Source organism: Rhipicephalus microplus, chromosome X (genome assembly GCF_043290135.1).
Source record: "Rhipicephalus microplus isolate Deutch F79 chromosome X, USDA_Rmic, whole genome shotgun sequence".
In the NCBI taxonomy this organism is placed as follows: Eukaryota; Metazoa; Arthropoda; class Arachnida; order Ixodida; family Ixodidae; genus Rhipicephalus; species Rhipicephalus microplus.
This window is the reverse complement of record NC_134710.1, coordinates 176,611,858-176,637,051: the sequence shown is the minus strand read 5'-3', so window position 1 is coordinate 176,637,051 and position 25,194 is coordinate 176,611,858. Positions and strand designations below refer to the sequence as shown.

General features: G+C 45.3%; 1 protein-coding gene across 1 annotated transcript in view; it reads right to left on the bottom strand.

Moving 5' to 3' along the window:
* LOC119177215 (nose resistant to fluoxetine protein 6) overlaps window positions 1–24,721 on the bottom strand; it is a 45,511-nt gene extending 20,790 nt beyond the window's left edge. The window contains exons 1-5 of the mRNA XM_037428633.2: window positions 24,125–24,721; window positions 12,286–12,497; window positions 7,495–7,606; window positions 7,121–7,205; window positions 36–124 (exon numbers count right to left, since the gene is read on the bottom strand). Of these exons, the coding sequence (XP_037284530.2) occupies window positions 36–124; window positions 7,121–7,205; window positions 7,495–7,606; window positions 12,286–12,497; window positions 24,125–24,452 (826 nt within the window). The 5' untranslated portion in view covers window positions 24,453–24,721. The remainder of the gene's footprint in view (window positions 1–35; window positions 125–7,120; window positions 7,206–7,494; window positions 7,607–12,285; window positions 12,498–24,124) is intronic.
* Between the last annotated feature and the right edge of the window lie 473 nt (window positions 24,722–25,194).

Here is a 25,194-nt window from a genome sequence, read left to right as displayed (position 1 = left end):
GCGAAACAAAAATTTTTCGCAGCTTCGGCCCTTACCTCGTGGTTCATCTCCCCGTGTGTTGTTCAGGTACATGTCGATGGCTGTGCTTACTGCCATGAAAAATAAAATCACTCCCAGCACGCCACTGTGGAGACCCGAATGAAGAGAAAGAAAATGCAAACAATAGTCAATAATACATTTTTCTCCAGTAAAAGCCCCAATATACTGATCAATTACTTGCACAAATGGAAAATTTTAGACAGCACCTTCTGATTCGCATTCAAAAACGTTATGCTAAAACATTTTTGGCCCGCAACATAAATTTTAGTTAGCTGCTCATATGTCAGTTTTGTCGTGCAATGACTGAGGAAGATGTGAAGCTATAGTGAGAGAGACGGCTGCGTATCTCGTATCTGCTGGCAGTTGTTTTTTTAGTTAGCTCGATCCAAGTTAGCTCAGACACGCTAAAAGATATATAGCATACACAGGCTTCACCAATTCAGGTAACTGGGGAGGTATGTCACTGATTTACTAATGGTAACCTTCATTCATTGTTCATTGCTTGAGTAAAACATACATCAAAATGAGGTTGTAAATTTCAACCACCCTGCAGCAAACATCCAAACTAAATATAATCAAGATGGTTATATCTGCAACCAAAACGTTGTCCAGTCATAAAATAAGGGCAGCAAGCCTAAATATCTACTGCCATGGACAATAGCTGCTGTGTGTTTGACACAAAGTTTCTAACACGGGGCATAAACCACCTTGGTCGTGTGAATGTGCATGCTTGCTGCGATTCTCTGAGTTCGTCAAAGCAAGATATATTCATTTGTCAGTGCAGTAATTGTTCCTTATACTTTAGTGTTTCACTTTTACATTTCTTTTGTTTCTAGAGAGGAACAAAAAAATACGATCTTGATTAAAAATACATATTCATAGAGCGGCCCACCCTGCCACTGAACTTAATATGATTACATTCTTTCTCCTCTCAATTTACTTCAATGTCCTGCTGTCGTCACAGTCATTTTTAAATGCGCAAGGATGTATTGATATTCTAGTGCCAAACCGTTCAAGGCAACCTTTCTGTCATCCGTAGTGTTGTGAGCTCGACCATTTGCACTTATGCAATATATCCATTATAAATGCTGAAAGACGGTGATGTGATAATATAGTGTAGCCAAACTATCTTATATGCAGCATCACTTTCGCTTTCAACCTATACCTATCGCACAACTTGTTTACGCATGTCCTGGTCATGGCTATTTCTCGACCCTGGCACGTGCAGAAATCGAAAAGCGACAACCACATGCTGTATACTGCAACGAGCTGGGTTTCTATTTCTATATTCGCGAGAAAAGGCTGATTAACGGAAATCACGTGGCCTTCAATCTTTCGTAGCTCTTAATCTGATCCCTCTTTAGACGCTTATCTTGACTCTCATCTCGAAATGCCATGGCGGTTTGTTTAACACGCTAACGTTATGGCGCCTTTCTAATCAGTCTGATCTATCTGATTAACCCAATACGGCACCGTGTATGCCGCAGTGACTGACTGCTTGCGCGGAATTTTTGATCGATAACTGATAAAAGTATTGAAGGTTTTTAGAAAAATATATGTAAAAGCTGGAGCTTACGTAATTGCAGAAAACAAGTAAAGAAACGTGCGAACAACACAATTCTTCTTGGTGTAGTGATATATTGTTCGCTCATGTTCAGATATATATCAAGTCACGCAGTACACAAAACATAGACTTAAACCATAGGTGCCCTTTGATCGCAGACTCGCCCAAGCAAATAATTAGACAAATGGCAAACGGCGTATGTACGTAGCCTTATCCTCATAAGCATCGAAGGACAATGAGCCGAATACAGTGACGAGTTATTCCTACAATTGGCATATATATTATAAAGCGAGACAAGAGCTCGTTAAGAAGACGCTGGTGAAAGAGTCGTGAATGGCGAGGACTTCCAGTCATGTTTCATAATCAAAAAGTATTTCTATAACACTGAACATTTTGTTTTATGCACTTTTAGTTCAATAGGAAACATAGCTTTGAAGAACACAAAACAGAAGCATTATCTGTTCACATGATAAAACATTATACGCATTATGCACTTTTAGTTCAATAGGAAACATAGCTTTGAAGAACACAAAACAGAAGCATTATCTGTTTACATGATAAAAACATAGTACGCAAAGGATCCCATATACGTGATAATTCACGGTAAGTGTGCCCTCATACGTATAAATAGCAGTCATGGCTTTTTATTTTTTAATCCTCGGGTGAGCAGCTAGCGTAGCGTCTGCATGAACGCAAACGCGAAAACTTAAAACGCGATCCGCCTACCCGGATGCGAGAGAACGTTCCCTCTCGGTGGTAAACTGACGGCAAACATGCGTGCTCGTGCCCTTGCCGAAGAGCGACCGCATAATCAGAGGTAACACACAGTGCGAAAAAAGGAAGACAGAAATCGCCTTGCCAAAAACACACACGCACGACTCATTGTGCGTTTTCTCGTGTCTGTACGGCATTGATCTTTCTCACAAAAGCGCTTCTCTATGACGTTCTTCTTTATTCCTTCAGCGCCTTTATGTTCGCATGAATTACACCTGGCGTGAGAATCGGTCCCGTTGCCAAATTCTCAATGCAAGCGCCGACTGTGACGGGGCAGTGGCGGTGGCAACACTCGACCGCGCAATCTGAATAGGGAGCCCGGGGCCATTCCCAGCGGTGCCTGTTGTCGGAAGCGGGCTTCCCTCCTTTTTCTCACGTAACGAGACTCCGCCCGCGGCAGCACGATGCGGCCGCCACCATTGTTACCACTCGCGCACGCTGACGTCACACTCTGGCTGGACGCCCAGATCGAAAGCAGCTGACGTCATCACTACCCGAATTAAGTTCTTGAGATATTATCACTGCCGCACCCGGCGGGCCAGTTCTGGGAACAAATTACATGCGCCCAGCTTTCGCCATGTGCGGTCAGGTATACAGCTCGAAAATAACAACATATCTGAAAACAGCTCGAAATGGCATCATGGCTCCTAAACAGTTCTTCGCATGCCACGTTGCTATTTTTATCTATTCGCTCAGGGCACAATCAATTACCTAGTGAGCATGGACGGTGACAGTCATGCAGTAAAATGCACTGTAATCACTTAGGGTAGAAATTATGGGCCATCAGCCCGAAGGTAACCCTTATGGAATGCGAAGCAGCAGCGGTGCGCAGGGCGTTGACCCGGTTGAAACAGGCGTCGACGCGGGTGCTGGAAGAATGGTTTGCAGCAAAACTCGATGTTGCAAAGACACGGGAGGCGAGTTGGGTTTCCTAGAAGTTTTTTCGGAGAAAAACTATTCACTCGATGTGCGCTCGAACGTTGCCAGTGGTGGAGAGGGTGAAGCGAGCGAGATGACACGTGGTGAGCGCCGACAGGTTATGGAGAGAGTGACGTCAACGTACGCGCACTGCTAGAAAAGGCGTGGCCTACTTGGCACGCCCCAACACCTGTGGCCAGGAAAGCACGGTGCGGACGGAGGGGCAGCGTTACGCAGGCTAGTCAAAAAGCTCCTTCGCATCTATAATAAAAAGACATAGCTAGGGGCAGTTTGCTAAAACTGCTGCGCTGTGCTTTAGCCAGGCCCCGGAAACTCAGCGCAAGTTTGGGTTTCAAAGAACATGCACGCTTGTAGCGGTTGCTGGGCATCCTAGGATCCGGTTAAATGGAGGGAGGTTCATGTAAATGTTCGCATTTATTAGCTTTCACGAGTTTTTACAAATATAAAAGAGATACTTCTGTAAAGAACTTCTTTTTTGTTTATATTTATTCTCTTATTGCTTATTTCGCAAATTTTAAATCAGGCGAAGTGCGGGATGTGATTGGCTTGTGTTCGTAGCACTTGCTTTCGCTTCTTCTCGCCCCTCGCTCAGCAATGTTATAAGTTGGATCACGCTCAGTTATCTTGCTCGGTTGGCATGCCAGGTATACGGTGGAGATAAAGACAGCAAGTTGTGGTGGTCCGAGAAAGGAAGACGCAGTGAGTTACGCCGGACAAGTCAACCATGCATTCGTCAAAGATGGCTTAATTGAGCAACACATAATTTCCCCGTCCCTGCGGCGTGTTAACCTGAGCATTCCTAGTTCTGCGAAGGTTTTCAGCGTTTTCTAAAGGCAATGGGTGAGCACAAGATTTTGGACCCATTATTTGAGCAGGAATCGGTTTTGCATGAGTACATATGAGCAAACCCAGTTCTCGGCCAACCTGACTGGACTGACAGAAGTGCCATGTCGCTCGATTATTTCGTGAAAACGGCAGCCAAGCACCTGTCGGGTAAATGCGTTTATTGAAAAACTTGAAATTGAGTTGGCTCGGCTACATAGTTTTAGTTTCTTTTACTTTTGGCGTGTAGTTCAAATTATCTCAAGTAATCATAGGCTACTTCCTGCTCATAAAATTTCTGTGGCCACGGTTTCAAAATTTGTGAGCCTTTACTTCTAATAGTGTCACTCAAATACACTTGGTGGACTAAATGCTTCTAAAAATTATTACAGAGAATGTTGATGGAGCCAAAGTTTTTACCAGTGAACTTTTCTTTGCAACGCTGTTCGCCTGGCGAAGACAAGTCAACTCGCCGAAACACTGTTTCTCGCCACTTTCTTCCTCGAAAACCTTTTGATCGCTTCAAGCCTCTTCGTACCTCTGAACTTCAGTCTCGTTTGGTACTGAAGTTCTGTAGAACACTATGCGCGCAGTCATAACAAACGTGATTGAGTCAAATACGACGTGTCCTACTCGCGATTGCTGATAATTTTCACATTAGTTCAAATATTCTGGGTTCAACGTTTGCTCATTATGTACATATATCAGTTGTAAATTAAAGCTGCATGCGTTTATAGATTGACACTTTCACACTACGTGTGTGTATCTCTTTTTTATTGAAAACATGCAATAAAAAGTGCATTTTATTTGTGTCGATCGACGTTCATCTCACTGAGAAATCAGTAAGCATAACTTTCACCTCTTCAGAAAATACGAACAAAATTTAAAAAAAACTGAACAAAATTTTATGACCACACTGCCCAAGCGGCTAGCGGACCTGAAAGAAGGCACGAGCGCATTCCGCTTGCACTGGAAGTAGGAAAGGAGGGCTTCCGTGGCAACACTCCTCCTCTCAATTTTTTGTCCTTTCCTTCTATTTAGGGACCTCGCCAGTGACCTCATGAAAGAAACTTTATGTTTGTGATGTATTGTTATTATGAGGCCCGGCAACCATCAGTGGTAAAAGTGGTGCTCTCGCGGCCGAGAAGGAATACACGGGAGGTATAGGGAGTTTCCGCCCACAGCTTTAGCCTACAGTATCCTGTTTTTTTTTTTTTTTCTCGAGCTTAATCTTATGCATGTGAATACAGACTTGTGAAACGACGCGAACAGCTCTGAACAGGTTCTTGTTTATTCTGCTAGGCGTATGACAGTAACGGCGACCTTTTGGCATCGGCGAAGGGCGTCACTGGAGTCCAACCACGTGCTCATTCACGAGTCAAGGTGAGAATTGGTGATCTTTACCCCGGAATGAGCATTGCCTGTCGAAGCCACGCCTCCGCCTTTTCTATTTGAAGTATGTCATCCCACCTTGCCCAACCGGCTAGTACCCGTAAAGGACAAACGACAGACAAGCGGCGGAGAGCACGTACCAGGCAAAAAAGTGCCCGCACGAAGCGCCAGCGCGTATGAAAGGCGTGCGTATCGTGTCAGCCGGTCAAGGGCACGCTGCTCAAAAATCAACAACAACGTCGTGTTACGTCAAAGTATCTGCCACTCGGACAGCAGGTAGCCCGATCAGAAAGCCCAAGAATGACACCGTCAAAACGTCCGGCGCATGTTGTTGTCCACTATAGGCCTTCCCGGTTTACGCCTGGGTGTGTCTTTCACGGGCTTATGTACTATATATAGCTAGGGTTGCCTGAGGTGTATGATTACTGGTGGGCTATTTTTCCTTTTGTTTTTGTGTGACACTTTTTCAATGTCGCGCGGCAGTGTAGTGGAAACATAAAGACTGAATTTCGATGAAATATAGGTAGGTGTGGCCGAACGCTTTTTTTTTTACCTGAAACGCCTGGCAGGCTATTCGCCTGACACCACAGCTTTGTTACCTCTATCCCGCATGTGAAGTCTCCCCAAGCATTTTCACCGGGAATGTTCGCGGCCTTCTTTTCCATTGTGGGGTAGCGGGAATGAGGTACATTGGAGTGTGCCAGGTGTTAATTCATGAAATGAATGTTTTCGGGTCATCGTCTTTAGGTATAAATAATGCCCCTCAACTAGGCAGCTTACGACAATACTTAAATATATGTTAAAGGCAAATCCTCATTTGTAGTGCGGTTAGTGTGCGGACACAGATATAGACGATTCTCTATGTGTGCGTCAACCTGCGTTTTACTGCAGGCATTGTAACGCAAAAAAAAAAAAACTGCAACAGTGGAAAGTACAGATTACCATGGGTTGCTTGGGTAAACAAATTTGACAGGAATTGGCGAAACCCTTCGAAGAATTTCTAACACTGTTAGCCTTTCGAACTATGTGACGAGAAAGCAAAGATCCCCATATATATAGGATGGTAGAAGTTCCCGTGCACTTATGCTGGAGAGAGTGCATTGCAGATAAATAGCTGGGATCAAATTTACAAAACTGCAATTTCATAAGTGCGTTTGCCCATTGGTCAGCCGGCTTCGTGAAGGATATGCGCCAATTGGGATTTGCTGAAATGTGACCTTGCAAAAATTTTTAGCGTAAGACAGTGTTCTGAATATGGGCCCTGTACACGAAGAGAATAGGTAGACACTTGCATTGTGCTCTTTTGCCACCATTAGAGACAAGAAAAAAAGAACAGGGAGGGGCGTGCGAGGATGCATCGCGAAGGTTCGAATTTCCTCATTTTTGTGATGCAATGAGCAACCGGTTTCGTGAGTGATTTTTCTACGTTACAATGAACACCTAACTTGAACTTCCTTGCTCGTTACCCGTGGCTAGTTCACACGACCCCCTCGATGGAACACTTGTAAAAAGAGTTCTGTGTTTTTCCAAGTCGTACCGGAAAGTCCGCACGTGTTGGCGTTAATCCTTGTGAGACCTGGCCAGACTTACATGATAGCCGCTTGCGTGGTGTCGATTTCGGTTGGTTCGTTCGTGACACAGTCCGTCACCGTGACCTTGGTATCTCCGGTGATCACTGGAAAATACCAATTTCACACTATAAAGTGAAGCAATCTTTGTCCAACTATAGTTGGCATCAATGTGGCCCTCATTCAGGACGAAGTCTACGGCATGTGAAAAGCCAGTATTGCCAGCTACGTAATAAATACCGCACCATTCGAACTGCAGTGTTTGACTCGTATAGTTACGAAGGCAGCATGGATTGAGATTTCATCGAGAGGTATCGAAAGGTCTCACCATACTCCTCAAGCATGACGTAAAACTGACATCACAATACTGCTGTAGCGCAACAAAAAGCTGCTTACAGACACCCGCAATGGCCTCGATGTCCTTTGGCTTGCATTCGTGGACAATACAGAGCCCGATTTTCACGCCATGTACAATATCCTCGTTCTGGTACCTGGAAAACGTTGGTGTCTGGAATAAAAAGAGAGCGACAGAAACAAATTGTGGGATAAGCTATCGCTTTTCTTTCGTATGTGTTTCATGTAAAAAAAAGTAATGAAAGAAAGGCTGACAAATGTACGATCTGCGAGTTCGTTTATTCACGTTTGAACAAATGAAAAGTTGTTGAGCGCAGTGTGTTTCTCAGGCCAGGTACACAAGGGCACTTATGTGTTTCAACCTTCATCGTTGCCTGAGCGTCTGCCTTGCTTTAGTTAACAGTCGAGGTAGTCTGCATAATGATCACTTTTTCTTCTGTAAACTCTTTTGAAAAGGCGTCTTCATAATTCCCAGAATACGTGCCGTTACAACGTTTTTTTTTTTTACGCCAGACGCGTGTAAGACAGCAATCAATTATATGATGAGAAATTAATATATCTCCCCAAATATACGCATATCTTCATCCCAACAGCTATATACTTTCGGCCCTCGTCACCGTCGCAGTTTTAGCTTTGACCATAAAGGATCCCATGGCGTCCTTTAATCGGATTAGATAGGCCTGATTGAGTGCGGCGCCTGATATAGAATAGGTTAAGCTGGTGTACCTTCGCTGTCAACATTGCTTGAAGCATTCTACACTTGTATTATCTTGAAGTATATAGAAGAATGTCAGTAAACAACACACTAGCCCGCAATGAACATGAAAAAAATCAACGACCAGGTTTCTGCGCCACTTGCATTTTGTACAAATCGCATGCGCGGTGCTGTAAAGTTGCAGCAACGTAAGAACATTACGCACTTGTTTGTCTGGTGGTTGCACGCACTTTGGAAAATCACTCCGGATGTTGCTACAACTATTAGAGACCCGCCTATTTACATCATCCGGCGGCGCAAGGTCTCGTCGAAAAGGCGTCAAGGAATCGATCGTATAGTCCGCCTCCGTATCGGCGCGATGTGCCCGTGAACAAACGCGGCACAAGAAGCGCGTTTACACTCGGAGCGTTCGTTTCTGGCTTCATTGGAAATTCTGGAACACAGCTCTGAATAAGCGCACGACTACCGAGAAACGCCGCCGCCACGTGTCGCCTGGCTCATCCAGGGTAACACGCTAGTCGAATCTACATTTTACGGGACATTTCTCTCCGTTACTTCAAGTGGTGTCCCCCTTTTTTTTTCTTCTCTTCTTTTCTTTTTGATATGGTGCCAAGGTTACAAACCGATACCGGTGTCCTCAGCCGAGCAGAGGAACTCGTCCGCGTCAGCCACGGAGGTCGGTTGGTTGCGGCCCGCTACAGACAGTTTGTTTCCAAAAAACGAGAGCGGGATAAATAGAAGAAAAAAAAAGGGGGGGGGGGAGGTGGTAAATAGCGCGGAACGCCGCGCAGCTTTTGAAGTGTATGCGGTAGGAAGGACAGTAATGTATTTTCATTTGAGCTCAGATAAAGTACGTAGGGAGAAGGTGATGAACGCTTTTAACGTGGATGGAAGCTCTGTGCTGTTTTGTCACGACTGGGCTCACAGTCATGGAATCGGTGGCGCACGTGGACTGCTTTGTAGCGAGTGTCACGACAAGCTGATTAAATCTGACCCTGTAAACTGCTCGCAAGTAGAGCCTGTGCAAGCAGTATCACAATGTTCAAAGTTGAACTGTTATTCCTGTTAAATTAATACAATCCGTCATCTCGCGTCCTTCTTACATTGCATGCATGTGTACCAGAGCACAAGTTCAGCCAAACCTTCTTTGGCACTCGAGGCTGAATAGAAATGTTACGACTATGGCATCAAAGTATTACTTATAGATGAACACTCTGAAACCGCAGTGGTACTGCTATTTGAGAAAACTGCATTAACAGACCATTTACACTCCCACAAGAATGTGATTTTTTTTTCTTTTTATTCTTAAAGTTAATGCTAAGTTTTAGATGCGTTAGTGACGGAGAAAACCCTTCCTTGGATAGAAACATACTGCAGGTCTTGAATGAAGGCACTTGAAGTTTAGTAATATGCATATTGTTAGAATGTGTAAATTGTGACACATGAATTCAGAATGATGTGTTCAAAATATACTTTGAAAGTAAAGACAAATGCCATCTTTAGAGCGAAAAGATGGAATCCAGGACAGCGTTACGACCAAGCTCCTTCTCCCTTTGCCAAAAAAAAAAAAGAAAAGCTACATCCCTGATAAGCTCTATGCCTCCATATCAATGCCGTGCGTGAGAGCACGCATTCTTGGCTTCAAATGGCTAATCGGTTGAATAAAAGCCTGCAATATGTGGTAGCGAGAGAATGGCTGCAACTAGTTTTAGCGAATGCGCTGAAACTACTACAGGGAATACGGTACATTATAAGAGAGTGGGAAACAGTCGTTCAGTGTGTGTTCGTCTTCAGGTAGAGACATTTTACAGATTTCGGCAAGGAGATTTTACAGATTTCGGCAAGGTGTGTGTGAGTTTAAAAGCTACCACCCCTTCCCGCTCTGCTTATATTTTAGGGGGTGTCGTCTAAAGCCCACACAGCGTATCGGCCTGCTTTTTCTACGTGGGGCATTCCGTATTTCATGAACTCGCACCCCAGAACAGCACATGGGCTACGAAATATGTCTTAGTAGGTACACTGAGTTTCATGACGACCAATCCAGCTCCTCTGACGTGCGTATATGTATGTGCTACTATGCAAGCGTATTTACATTCTGCGAATGTTCTAGAGTATTGCGAGTGTATACAGCTTGATGCAAGTAAATGGAAGTATGCCAACATTTTGGCACATTCTCGCCACAGCCAGGAAACAAATTCACAACATCGCGTGAAACAATGGAACTACGTGCTTCGACAGCTAACATGGCAACGTATGCCTTGCGTATAAATATATGGTACCCAGACATTTAAGAAATCAAAATTACGCTGAATTTCTTATCGCTTTTGCGAAGGCTTTTGCTCTGCGGTAGCATAAGAGATGGCGTTTTTCTGTTGACCAGAAGGTCAGAGGTTCGACACCTGTTCCTGACGCATGTGTTTCAATAAAAGCTGGAGCTTTTATGCCCTGATGAAAAAAAACACTCTTTACGATGCAGCCACGATGTTAATTCTAACACCGTGTATACGGCCCTCCGCAACAAAGCCTGCCGGGAAGATCCTGGACGATCAACCGTCGAATTTACTTCTAGACACTCCAAACATAACATCAAGGAAGCCTTCCATTCTTATTGCTCCCCATAAAGCAGCCACTTGTTTCCGTATTTCAGTTACAGGACGATACCTTTTATTAGTATAGCCATTTATTCCTGTTAAGCGGTTGTGCGGACCATCATGCCAATACCGTGTTTCAAGTAAGCGAACATCTTTTTCGACACAAGTATAATTATCTGTGTAGTCACTAGGTCTCATCCCTTATGTTTTGTTGTTTCGTCGAGTATCGTGGGGCAAATACGACGCTAACACTGCTTTGTTGTTGTTGTTGTTGTTGTTGTTGTTGTTGTTGTTGTTGTTGTTGTTGTTGTTGTTGTTGTTGTTGTTGTTGTTGTTTTAGTCAAAGCGCCTTCACTATTTGAAAACATATAGCAGCCCCCACCGCGATGCCGTATGCGCTCTTCTAGCTACATAGACGTGCACTATATTTGCTTAAATAGCAAAGCTGCTTTTCCCATTCGCGGGGTCTCATGACATCTATAAGTGAGCATTGCGCTGTGTCATCACTTTTTCGCCACGGGGATGATGTGACCTAAGGAACAGCCCGTTCGTGCCGGAATAGGAAGAGGCCAGCGTTCCTTTCCAAGCCAGGCTGACTGTTCTGTGTGTTCTGCGAATCGGGTCTCGTGCTCCGCACAACATCCTAGCGCGTCAGAATCGGCTTTCTTAAATTGCATGAGGAACAGCGGACGACGTGCTTTTTTGTGTGATCCACCGCGTAGTATTTTAGAAGAGTGCATTATAAACCATCCTAATAATCTGCTGTTTTTTTTTCTGCATGAAAAGTTTTTTGCGAAAAGACAAGGGAACGTACTATCTTTGCCTGTGATATGTTTATGTTCTTTTTTAGCGTACGGACGCAGCCTTATCATCATCCTGTCCCCAATTTCAACGTAAAGTGGAAGAGAAATCAACCAGTAAATGTAACTGAAATCAAATCGCTTGAACACTGTGCCATTGTGGAATTGCAATCAAAGTGCTTTCGTCATTACATGGGAAAGCAGTGGAAAAAATTAAGTAACGACACAACGCATTCGCTTTTTTTTTTGCAAATGTCATTGTTTTTTACGTGCATTGCTTAGCAATTATCTAATTACCACGCAATTATCTGCCTACAACCTCCGTTCTCCATCTTTCGGTAAAGCACATGACTGGTGCACTTTCTTTGTGTTCTGAAGCCGTTGTATGTGAAGTGGCCCACTCAACTTAACAAGCTCTTTCTTTTTCCCCCTGAATTACCTCCAATGAACTACACCACTTATGTGACTCGTGTCGACACTATGTTTGCCACTGTTTGCGAGACGTACTCGGTATACGTGAATAGCGTCAACGACCTGCCTGATACTTCGTCTCTCTCGCATAATAGTGCAGACAACCTTCCTTTTATCACACTTTCGTCATAACTAAGAAGTCAACAAAGACGGGGCTATATGGTGCACAAGAAAGCAGCTGTTCAAGTCTTCACCACATCTAATTAAAAAAGAAAACATCCGGCACCGGGACATGCGCTAGAAGCAAGGCACGTACCCTCCTGTGCGAGAGGCGTAGGGCATCGTCCAAGTGATCCAGGAAGGACGTGTCCTTTCCTAGTTTAATGTATACGCTGCAGTACTGGGCGCGCACCTTCTCTCCACCGTATTCGTCATGAATTACCGTCTCGATGCACTGGTCATACGCGCCCAGATCGGACAGCGATCCCTGGAAGAGGCCGGTTGGATACTTGCCCGAGGCATCGATCACTGCGAGAGAACAGGAGTTATGGGTTAGGATGGTTACTTACTGACCCGTCAACACAATCTCTAGGTGAAATAGACCGAATACATATGCACGAGCGTCGCGAGACTGCCTTTGCATTGGTATACATAGAGTTCGATGAGCCAGTGGCGTTTACTTTTGGGGCTTTCGCAACGCGCATGCTATCACATTCGCACCAGTGGAATCAAATGATGCCGAAACAATTTGTAGCAAAGTTTCATTCGGATAAATGTCCCAGAAGCGAGCCATCTCCAGCCAGAATGACTTCATAGCAACAGAAATAGGGAACAGGCACTGTGCCCCTCCAGGTGGCAGTTGCCAGCTTGCTCTCTCCCTCTTTCCTTTGTGTCCCTGTGTATCCGCGTGTGCAAATCATATAAGTAAATAAATATATGGAAAAAAACAGAAGATTTCACTGCTCAGTACTGGCATCACAGATTTGCGCAAACATCTCAAAAGCAAACACTACATTAGACATGTTTGCGGCTGTAGTTATGTTGTCTTCACTACAAAGAAGTTACGTTTTTGTTTGTTTTTTTTGTGTGCGAAAATGCAAAGAAGGAGCTATTTGATTAAAAGTGAGCTAAACAGAGAAACGGATCATTTTGCTTCATTAGTATGATATGCTGTAGTATATCGAAGAAAATGCGACAGGGTCAAGCAACTCTTATATTAGCTCTGACACACTGGCACCCATACTGGCGGGTGCCGGCGTATGAGGCAGCGTAAATGAAAGAAGGAGGGAAGTCATCGCTCATGGCAACGATATAAATGAAGAAAGCGTATACAGTGAGCTGCCAGAATAATGAAAGACCTTCTTCTGCAAAGGAGAAGGTCTTTCGTTATCGCATTTTTTTTTTTTTTTTTTGCGCCTGCACAGTCAATCATCGCTACACCATGTCCAGCACTGTGAGAAAACTGATAGAAACTACATTGATTTGAAGAAACGGGCACACCAGTAGATTAGTGTAATGCATGCGATGGACCAATATTCAATGAGAAAAGTTTTTGATATAGAATCAGTCTACCATCCTCATTTTCACATGTAGTTGGAAAATAGCGTTCCCTCCCATTCAGTATTTATTTTTAGATCGGTAAACAGTGATATATAATTATCTGCTGTCCTTGCCTGTTCACCCTCTGATTATATATTCCGGAAGTATGTTTCTCGTGAAAGGAGCTATGCTAAATAAGACTTGAAATTTTTTGTACTTGCAGAAACACACAAAAAACTACATATTCATTTTGAACAGTATACCAAGAGGTTATTTTATTCTATTCATATAAGTACAAGTCTCCAAGGCCTTCAGAGCGCTTGTTTATTGTCCAGGTGCTCCTGACACTACGTCCAAGTGTATGCGCCTTTTCAGCCATTTTGCTTATTTATTTCAATGCAGTCCTTTAATTTCTCCACGCATTGTATCGGCTGACAAAAGCGAAAACATTTTATCCTAGAATGTGGTCTGTTGGCAACTCTGTTAATTCGACCGGCAGCTCATGAACTGGTTCCGCCAAACCTTGCCAAACAAGGTCGGCAATATCGAGCACTCTGCACGGGAGGGGAAACGCATATCTATCTTTGTTTGTTTGTTTGTTTCTTTTTGTTTTGCCTTGGAACGGTCATTCGTTTGTGCAGGTGTGCCCGAACCACTTTTCTTTATTGCTTTTCCTTTTGGTTTCGTATCTCTGCTTAGCTTCCCGTCCAGGTTTGCGACAGGGTGGTGCATTCTTTGTGACGCGACCAACTGAACCACATGGTTATCGGAAGTTCAGCAGACGAGGGTAGGTCGTTTGTATCGCGTTTATTACGTTGAAGCAGCCGGTTTCCTTGAGAGGTAGTGAAACGTCAGATCTTCCGGTGGTTTTCAGAAAAGAGAAAGTGGCTATATATAGGCAACTGCGTTCTTTTAGTTGACTTCAGCGCATCCTTTTGGATACTGCGATTCAAGGATCTAGTTTCACTTGACTGCATGACGTACATTCAGCCGCAGTTATGGCGCTTGTGAATTTATAACGCTTATAAGCCTATGGCTTAGGGAAACGCTTTGGTATTTGCGGTCACGTAAGCGCTACCATGCAAGTTGGCTGGTGATTCATGCGGCGTGTGTACCCATTTCGTGCCTTGCCTCTTGAGTGTAACATAACGCAAATTGTAGTCACTCTTGTCTCACTCGTAACCAACGAGAGAACGTGCGGACAGGTAACAAAGCTATTTTCTCTGCGATCAAAACTTTATGAGCAGCGTTATAGTAACCCGTCACACGTTCGTTAATAGCAAGACATCAGTCTAGACCTCACTACAGCGGAATGCGGTCGCACTCGAGGTCGTGCGAGGACCGTTAGCAATACGTTTCTTCGATACGTGGTGCATAAGACCTTCAGATTTGTTTGCATGATAAGCAGCTCTGCTGGATTCTTTGCAAATGCGAAGGTAACAAGGCGAGGCAAAAGGAGAAAGCAGTGGAAGTAGCATTCTGCGCTGCTGTATCTCCGACGTGGGACGCAATGACATCGCAGCTAGTTCTGAACAATACCATCTTTATAGTTAGCAGGTACGTCTGCGCCGGTAACGTCATCAAGCTTGTTTTTTGTTCGATGCTTTCCCCATCTATCTCTGTGACACAACATGATAAAAAAACGATGCCGTAAGACCTGTTGTGATTGCCATATCTTTTCGTTCCTCATTTTGTTACTCCATGTACAGCTCTATTTCTTGCTGTCTCGCACGAAAACTTATCGACACAAGTGCTCAGAAGGATAGGACAATGGCACAACGCGTCTCGCTCAGATTTCGAAACCACCGTCGCTGCAGCTACTCCTTTAGTCTTCTTTTTTCATTACATAAGGCAGCTGTTTTTGTTCGCGCTGATTGGTGCTCATCGTGGCAGCGTCGTCTGTCACTGCGTCTCAAAGGTTGTCGGCCAATATAGTTAGCTTTCCAGGGTGAGAAATGGCAAAACAAGCGCAAAGAAAAGCGACGTTGCTGTTTGGCGTTCTCTTCGAACGAGAGTGAGGAGTGAATATTGCGCAAAGCTTTGTTTTGCTCATCGCATCGGTGAGACCAGCTCGAGGGCTCCTCTGTTCGTAAGTATTTCGCGGAAAGGCAAGTTTAATGAACGGCGCCGCTCATTGTTCTGAGGTAACAAAGGACCCATAAATAATTCATCGCGCGCGCCCCTGGTCAAATGTTTTTCTTCAAGAGTATCTTTTCGAGTTTACCTTGTAACCAATAAGGGAGTAGTACTACTACAAAGTTGCGCTAAACACATTTCGGTCAATACTGAGAACGTCTACGAGGACCACAAGCAGTCGGATGCAATTGGGGCTAAAGCAATGTAACTGACGTGCTATACATAAAAGCTCACGTAACTGACGTGCTATATACGCCGTAAACGAGAGATAGCGAGAGATAATATTTTAATTAGGCATTCTGTGAAAGTGTTTAGAAAAAAAATATGCCTTTTGCGGCCGCCTTTTATCTAAGAAGTTCATTTTGGCACCTGATGTGAGAACCGAAAGAGCAATGAACTTTATTCTGTAAGTATACAGAGCATACGGGTAGCGAGGTCCCCTTGCTTCAGGTAATTTGACGTGAACATTTATTAAAAATGATTGCAATACCTACAGATTTATACCGTACGCACTCGTTGGTATTTTGTGAAGTAAATTAGTGAAGTGATGTCGATGGTATTTAGTGAAGTTCCGACACGCAGAATGAACCCGGGTCGACACCGCCTGCAATTTACTTTCCCTTCTCTTCTAAATTCATGTCTACAAAGTGGTTTGGATCTCTTCAGTTAGTCAAAAAGTGCTTCGCGTGCTATGTATTCTAACATGTATATTCTCTCTTAATTTTGTTTTGCTTTTTTATTCTTTTTAATCATCTCTGTGTGTATTTAATGAGAATATTATTTGCGTTGTAATTTACAATGACCTCTAGTATTTGTTGATTATTGTTTGTAACACTATGTTAATACTGCTGTTTAATGAACCTTGCTGTAAGCTGCTGATGATGAAAAGGGTGTCGTGGCTTCACCAAGCTGTCTCTGACAGCTTTTTCTGCGCCCCCACTGTCTGTATGCTTACAAGGCAGAGATAACAATTTGAACTTGTAAAGGAAACAGAGCAAAGTTAAGTGACAGATTGAAATACAATGTTTTGTTGTTGTTTTTTCTTGAGCTTTTATCGCATGAGTGGGCAAGAACTGTTCGTAGACATCTCTTCTATTTTTACCGCGTTCGCCGCTTCATTAAAAACTAGATTTTGAGAAGTTAGAGAGAGTTACGTGCCAAATAAACGATAATATTGTCTAGCCTCGAAAATTAGGCGTGTTGGCATCATACGATTGGGTTCCAGATTGTGCACAACAGGCTGATCTCTGTAGGAGGGTTTTTATCTCGGGTCTCGCCTGTGTTACTCAATCGAATATCCAGTCACGATATTATTATTACTTCTTCGGTAATGAGAAACCGCTGCTTATTTTCAACTGCACACACATACTCGCCCTTGTGCGCAAAGCGCGTCGGGGTGTTTACCGGAAACGTCAGCACTATTTTCACCGTTTACGGTGTCCAGGCTCGTGCAGCGCCAGAAGGGCGTTTCGCGCCACAGCGTTATGGGACCAGGGCCAGCAGTAATCGCGCGCGGCTGGCTGGCTGCGCATTACGATTGAGCTGTGGTGTAGAGAGGGGAGTGACCATAATAGCTTCACTAAGTTAAAGATGACCGATATGGTTTTATGACGTCAGTTAGTCCTTGTTCTGGGTGGAAAAACCTCATGTGATACGACACTGTATGACTCATCAGAGGCGCCTCGTGCAGAGGAAGGGCTTCATCCCCCTACGCTTCTTATGTTTTCGGATCCTCAACGCGTGGCCTTATGGTAGTGAGGCCACAGTGAATCAAGCTCTCTACTTCTTCCTAAAGAGCCCAGACACAACAAAACTCCTGTACTTCGCGCAAGTACGTTTTATCGCTCTTTGCTAACACTCTATTTTCATTTAGTAAGGCAACAAATAGGCGCATTTTAAAACTTTTTCGCAGCTTAAGTATTCAGGCCCATTTTTCCCTGTTTCAGTGTGTATGCGGGTGAATGGCAGTCACCAACCGAAAACTGGAATAGGAGGGAGTTCATGTTAGTACAGTTACAATGACAGTTGAGCTAAGAAGGCGTTTGCACCGCTTTAGTGTAAAAGCCAGCCTTCCCTTCGCTGGCTACTCGCGATGCTCTTAGACCTAACAGTTCTTACTGGGGGAATTCTTTTGAACGTTGACACGCTCCATACACAAGTAACTCACTGGTATTTAGGTGAAAGTAAATATTCGTTTATGTTTCTGCTATAATTAGGAAGGCCTTAAGCTTTTTCACATCCCGTCAAACCATGTTCTCCAGCTCCTGAACCATTCTTGCTGCCTCAGCTTGCTTAAAATCAAAGCGCTCGTATAACTGAAGCGCTTAGGGTGATTAGTTCTCCCCTCCGTGCCTGCGCAATGATTTAACGGTGTTGTTTCTTTGCAGTTGCCCTTTCTTTTTATTTCACCAGCTTTGTTTCTATATATGTCCACTTGAAAGTAAAATTTTCTGTGAAAGTAGCCCAGATACCATCGTTAATTCTCCAGTGGGTTTCTTCCGCTCGAGGCCAACCAAAGGCGAGCTCCAATACACATCCCACGTGCACCCAGCCGGCTATAATGTTTATGAAAAACCGACCCGTTTCTAAATTAGCCCGGCTAGCCCAGCTGATGCTGGATGCCCTGCGTATCTCCAGTAGCATTCCCGCCGGATCCGCATTGAGCCACGTGAATACACGATCCGCATCGTGTAGCAAGCGCTGACAGAGTGGGGGAGACTTCAAGGTCGTTAATTAAAGCGACCTTCGTCGGAGCTTTTGGAAGGAGCGAACCCATTCTCGCGATCCGTGTCAGCCGCTGTTCGAGCTGTCTCCTTCACAATACGCCCTGTCCCCGCTAAAAAGGGCAGCTGGCGTGGCCGCCTGGTCGGCGACGCATTTGCATTCTTCCGTCCGTGACTTCCGAACCCTCGTGGCAGCATCGCTGGCCATTGTTTCTAGGGCGCCCCGAACGGCTCGGCAGCTTCCGCTCTCCCGAGGCCAGGCTTCCGTGTTTTCGTCGCGCGACGACCTTCACCGCTGCCCTCGTTCGAGAAATGGGCTTTCGCCTCTGCGGCGATCATCGGGTGCGATGCATCAGCTGCGTTTCTTCGGTGGCACGCGACCGGCGTTCAAGGCCAGCTTGCAGCAGCAGTACCACACTGCGCTGAGGCGGGCAGCCGCCGGTTATGGAACCTTTCGTCGGTGACTGGGGGTGCCAGCAAGGCTGCTTCTAGACGAGCTCGTTCTCCGATAACAGGTTAGACGCTAATAAATAAGAACTAAGAGAACAGGTTACACGCCCCCGTCGGGTGACCCTTCTTGTCCAAGCATTCCACGAGAGGCCGTGCCCACGGCAGTCTACTCTTGGAGTCTTGATCGTCCATGGGGCAAAGTATCATTTTTGGATCAGCATGCGCGTTAAATTATATTAGTTCTCATGATGCGCCAAACATTTTTTGTTTTGTAACCAGAGAGTTGAAATATGAAGTTAAGTTCCTCGCATGTTTAAATGACGGCCTGGTTTCGTTCATGTTTCTTTTTTAAATAAAAGTTCAGTTTACATTCAGCGCTGGTTGCCGTGTATTTCTTCCCCTTCCTTTGTCCGTCCTGAGAGCAATGCGTTAACAACATCATGAGCCTACAATTTATTGGGCTTTTGCCGCACCGCACTGAGCTTGTAGTTCTATCCGAAAGTGACACCGACGCGGTTTCATGTGCGCGGTGGGGAAGATGCACTCTAGGGTATTTATGAAGAAGTCAGAAAAACTGGTGCTCACGAAAGCGCTGTTATGCCCGCCGCTTTATAGCAGCATGGTGTATCCGAAGCCTGTGGAGTCACTGTCCTTGAGCAAAGAGAGCACCCGGCGACTAAGCGCAACAGCATACTCAGATAATGAACTTCCCAATGCTGCTACTGTTCAACAGCAAACATTTTATTGACGGCTGCGGCAGTCTTTCTGGCCTTACATATTAAGGCAACCCGCCACTTCAAGCCCCTCGCGGCCTTACTCCAACAAATGTAAGACATCGATGTAACGAAAGCAGTCTTTACTGTTGTCCTTGAGCGACCTGTTCGCGAAGCGTGAACGATGCGAAACAACACGATCGTTTTGACCGACTTGCAGTGAACGGTTGCTCTCGGCCCATTGCCTTGAAATGTGGACTGTGATTAGGGAGGTAGCTTTGTGGGCAGCGGCATGAAGTCTGTGAACAAACACGGGCGGCTGTTGACTGCAGTTTCTGCCTTCGCAGTATAACCCTAATAGAGACCCCTCCTTGTCGACCAGTCACGTTTATTTCTGGCTAGATGATGGGATAGTCATGCACTTTCTTTTGTGACTAAGCACATTGCAGTTTGCAAAAGCGTTCTTGACCGCACTAGGCGCGCAAAAGCCCACTCCTGTCAAAGGAAGAGATAATGACTTAGTGGCTTCCTACCAACATGCCCGCAAGTACAAGCTTTAACAGGTTGTTTGCTTCCTAAGGATGTTGTTTAAGAGAGTTGAGCTAGTTGGTATCCATTCATAGCTAAAAACAGTGCGGAATAAAGCAAGACAAAAACGATGAAGCAAGGAGCAGAGATAGTCTTTCTAGTACCATTTTATTTGGCGCTGTCTTTAGCTATCTAAATGAAGCTGTGCTGCACAATACAATTATTGCTGCTCGTTTCTCCACATATGCGCTTCTTTTCGTTCTTTCCTTCCTGGCCACAGTGTGACCAACTTTGTTGCTCTGGTTCTATCTACACATTGCTCTTCTTATGTGGCTTACTCGACTGTTGACGCGGGATTGAACTTCGGCCGTGGCGGCGGCCGCATTATCGATAGAGGTGGAAATCCTCGAGGCCCGTGTAGTTATATTTAAGGGCACGTCCGAAAACCCCAGGTGGTCAAAATTTCCGCAGCCCTCCACTGCGGCATGCCTCATTCACATTGTCGTTTTGAAACGTTTTAACCCCAATGCTATCTTGGGTGGCTTATATGAGAAATGCTATTTTGTGGCCTACTATATAGCGTACAACGACATTGTTGCTAATTATATGCTTTTGCATGTACGTTAAGATCTCATCTTGGCCACTAATTTTGCGAATTTCTTATTCGCTGCTTACCTTGTTAAGTGTCCGGGCAACGCGCATTAACGTTGAGTTATGACTGCTCACTTTTTTTCTGCACTTGGTACTTCCGAAGACGGACCTTCAACTCGGACCTAACTATGTGTGCGCATTGAAGGGCAAACCTTGAAGGACCAAGTATTTTGATATACGGCTTTGTCGATTCCGTATTTACTTGCAAAATGACGGTATTAAGTCACTAAAGTCGGTCACAACGCGCACGTACACATCGCTGCAGCATAAGTAAGACACGGTTACGAAACGGGCTGTTTTTTATTCCTGCCTTCTGTATTAAATGAAATTAGCAATTCCGATTAAATTTAGCCTCGAGAAATAAAGGACCTCCTTCTTTTGGGTCCGGAAAAATATATACGTATAGAATTTATTTTTTGATGCAACGTAATATACTGTTCAAGGATATCCTGAATTTCGAAAAATCTGCTTCTACATTAGTTAACCAGGTTGTTGGTACAACTCCCGGGCAGGCTCGCAACACGAGTTCTCATATTCTGGAAGTAAATCTCAAAGTGGGGCACTTGCTGAGGCCCTACCGAAGGTGGAAGAGTCAATTGTGTTCAATATGGTTAGTTTTGTAAGTGTAAAGACGTTCCCTTGCAAACCATGAAAAATTGATTGTTGAACAAATGCGCCTTCCAGCGCGCTGGGTATAGTAATTGCATTTGCGTAACACCGTAAGCAATGTAAATGATCATGACGGTGATCACGTCTGGCTGAGTTACTCTCGGGAAAAAAAATTCCTTTGAGCTGGCGGACCGTTTCCTTGCATACGGTTGTGATATGTTGCCGTGTTTAAGTATGTAATACCGGAACTCTGAAAATTTTTTTTTCGAGCTTGATCAAAATGGAATGACCAAATTGAATTCATTTTTTTTTCATGTGCATGCACACATATTCCCACTCACTTGGTAGCCCTTTCTGCGCGTTCCGTAATTGGACATTGCGGAGCTTATGACGACTACAACTCCAGCGCAATTGACCTGATACGCTCTCGGTAATACTCCACTATCAGGTAATGTACCTCGCCCTCGTAGCAGCTAGCTATGAGTAAGCAACATCAAAAGAGCTGTACCCTATAAAAGCGCAGATCATAACGTTCGCACACGCGTATCTGTCTTATGTAGGCGTCAGGGTTACATGTGCTCTATTTTATAATACATGGCAAGTGTACCCTCCTTTTTCACGCATATAGCGAGCATGCCGAAGTCGCTGTTTGTCAACAGAGAGAGGCTCACTCGTAAACCGCGGTATACCGGAATCATGAAAGGTAAGAATTCGTATTTCGACATTATTTCGCTTTCGTCTTTCACTGGTGGCATTGAATTGGGGTCACGTAGACGGGTACATCAAAGAGTCACTTTGCAAAATTCTTTGCAAAAAGCATGCGTAAAACGCATTGATTTCTTGTATGATGTCTTGCATGATATGTAGCAGTTCTTTCTACATGAAGAACGTGGACGTTGAAGAGCTGTTGCCCAGAGTCGTGGAATGTTTTGTCGTCATACTTTTGTTTTGTTTTGATATACTGTGATCAAAACGAGAACAGGTCGCGAAGAAATTGTGTCTATAAAAATGTCGATTGTTCAGCTTTATCAAGAATGGTGCCGTATATGGTGGGTACTGCGCAGTCGTGCATAGTCGAATTAGACAATATTTCGCTGGACACGAGTTCTGTGATGTGTGCTTGAGGAAGAAAACAGCAAAAAGAGGGAAGCGGTGCACATGGCTCTGCCCATTTTTTGGTAAAAGATACGCGAAAAGAAGAGTTCACGCTATCCATAAAACATGATCCCAGTCTCAAATTCACGTTTCTATTACATTTTGCCAAAAAATAGAAAGCAAAAAAGGCGACGGAGATACATGACACCAACATGTAATGAAGGGTAGGAAAGCATAGGATGGTTGTTGAAGTTTGTAAGTTCAATGCGGTAATTATGCAATAAAGGAGAACGAAAGCGGGTGAAAGGAACTACTCGCCATCACGAAGAAACAAACTCGCCACACCTGCATCGAACACTGCAGCTTGATGACGTATCCTCCGTTCAGTGTGCTACGGTCTTCATGAGTATCGAAAGAAACCTGTCTGTGTCCCACCCATGTCTTTTTTCTTGATCGACGACTCCCACGTTACATTATATTCTTGCTTTCGTCCAACGTGTCGCGGGTGTTTGTTCAGTCGGTCGCGAAGGTCGCAGGGGCGCGTGTTGCGGGCGGTTCCGGAAGGCTTCTCTCCGGGCGCCCTTGCACCCGTTGTCTGAGAACAGCGGCTAACCTCCGCTGTCGCAGCTACTTGCGCCGAGCGCCGAAACAGGCCAGGGCACTGCATGCTGAGGGTGCACGTCACTCTAAGTACGCCGCGCGAATATTGCGTAACGCTTGTCAGTGATCAATGAACGCGCCGCGCGGGATTCTCCACGGCCAGCTGCCAGTGTTTTCCGGCCCGAACGAGTGCGGCAGGCTTCCCTGGAGTGTCTCCGCTCGGCGCGCTCGTTCGTCTCGCGCCTGATTAAGCGACGAAGCGTCTGGGATTGCACGCAGCTGGCGATTTGTGTACGACGCCGTGTCGCAACCTTTCAAGCGAGCGCTACCACAACGAAGGTGCGCGTGTATAGTCTATATCTCATCTGATGTCTTTCACTCTCCGGCGGACGCAAACGAAGGGAAAACAACAGATCGAATCATTCACCATGTAGATGTTAGTAACAGAGGCGTACTATATATAGCAGAGTGAAGTCGTAAACTTGTCGCTGTCGTGCGCCATATAGAAGTTGTCAACCTGTTAGACTCGTTCCGCGCATCTATTATGCACTCCGTGTCTATGGAGTACCAGACAATGCACGTAAACAAACACATTGCAAAAAGGACTTCTTTTGGGGAGAGTTGGTGCTTAGCTTGCTTAGGTACAGAAGACTGAAGCGCAAAAAAAAAACACAGAGTGAACAAGGGAGGAGCAGAAGAGATGGAAGAGCAGCACCGACTCTTTCTTCTCTTCTGCTCCCCCTTTTTCACTATATGTTTTTTGTGCCTCAGTGTTCCGTACCTAAGCAAGTTAAGCACATTGGAAATGTAAAAACTGCTATAACCTTCTTAGCTGCAGATCAGTGTGAGTACCTTTACAGCTAGCGCGTGCACCAAAGGACGAACTTCAGCTCACCCTTTACGCACACACGCTACAAAGCAAGATTTGAAGCTTCATTTTTATTCTAGGGAGCATGCTAAACCATAACGCCGGTATTACGGCAGTAATTCTAACATGATGATGAAGGTAAGGAACACTCAAAGCTAAACTTAGAAACGTATACATTTCATTCAACAATAAGGTGACAAAAAAAAATCAAAATGAGAGTAAGAGGGATAGTACAGTACTCACTTCGTAGCGTCCATGATTCGAAGTTGCGCAAGCCGTGGACGAACTTCAGTAGCTTGAAGGCACACTGCGGTGACATTTTGGCGGATAGAAATTGTTCAGCCATGCTGTCATAAGAAGCGTCCAGGCGCTCGCGAACAGTCTTGCGCAGGCGCTCCAGCATGTTCGGTTCCGGTGCCTGTGTTGTCGTGACCATATTGATGACACTAGCGAGTGTCGTGAGCGTTTTTTCGGTGGCGTTGAGCGCTACAGCAGTCTGGGGGATGCTGGAGAGCAGCGCTGTCGCTCCCAGCAGGAGAACCAACACGTTTCGGCCCGGCGCCCGCGCCATGGTATCACAGAGCGAAGCCCGCAGCACGACAGTCTTGTCTACGCGAGGCTGTCGCGTCAAGTACGGCGGTAGCTCTTAAGATGGGAAAGCAGCCGATCGAAAGGAGAGCGTCGGAGGCAACAGTCTCCTTTGGAGCGCGGCCTCTCTCTTTGCTGATCGGGATGGCACCGGGGTCCCTAAAAGCTCGCGCCCGGTTAAGTTTCCGGTGGCCCACTATGATGTGCGTGTTTGCCTCCGGTCGGCGTATGGAAATCAGCCTTGGTCGCGGTGGGTCTTTGTGGCCGTCAAGGAGGTATACTCGCATACCCCCCCCCCCCCTCCCCTCACCCTACGTGTCTCGGTGGAGAGGGCGTCCGCGTGTCTTTACGTCAACGGCCTCACGGCTAGTCTCTCTGCGCACCAAGTCCGTGCACGAGATTGGCGCGAGGAGGCCGGAGGATAGAGAGGAAAGGGGAGGTGTACCCACCGCCGACGCCCTCTCGTTCGGCTCTACGCGACTCACGTGTAATTGCCGCCTCCTGGTCGACAGCCTTCGACTCCGGCCGCCGGAGTTCCCGTCCAGCGGGCGGTACTAAAAGAGTTCGCGCGAAACAAAAATACGCAAAGCGTGAAACCTGACATCTGACCTCGGTGCGATTGTTACGCACGTGTGACCGAACAGAGATCGCCAACGATGACGTCGGGCTTCATCTGTTTCCAGGCTGACGCAGAATAAACCGTTTCCCATAGTGGAGAAAGATAA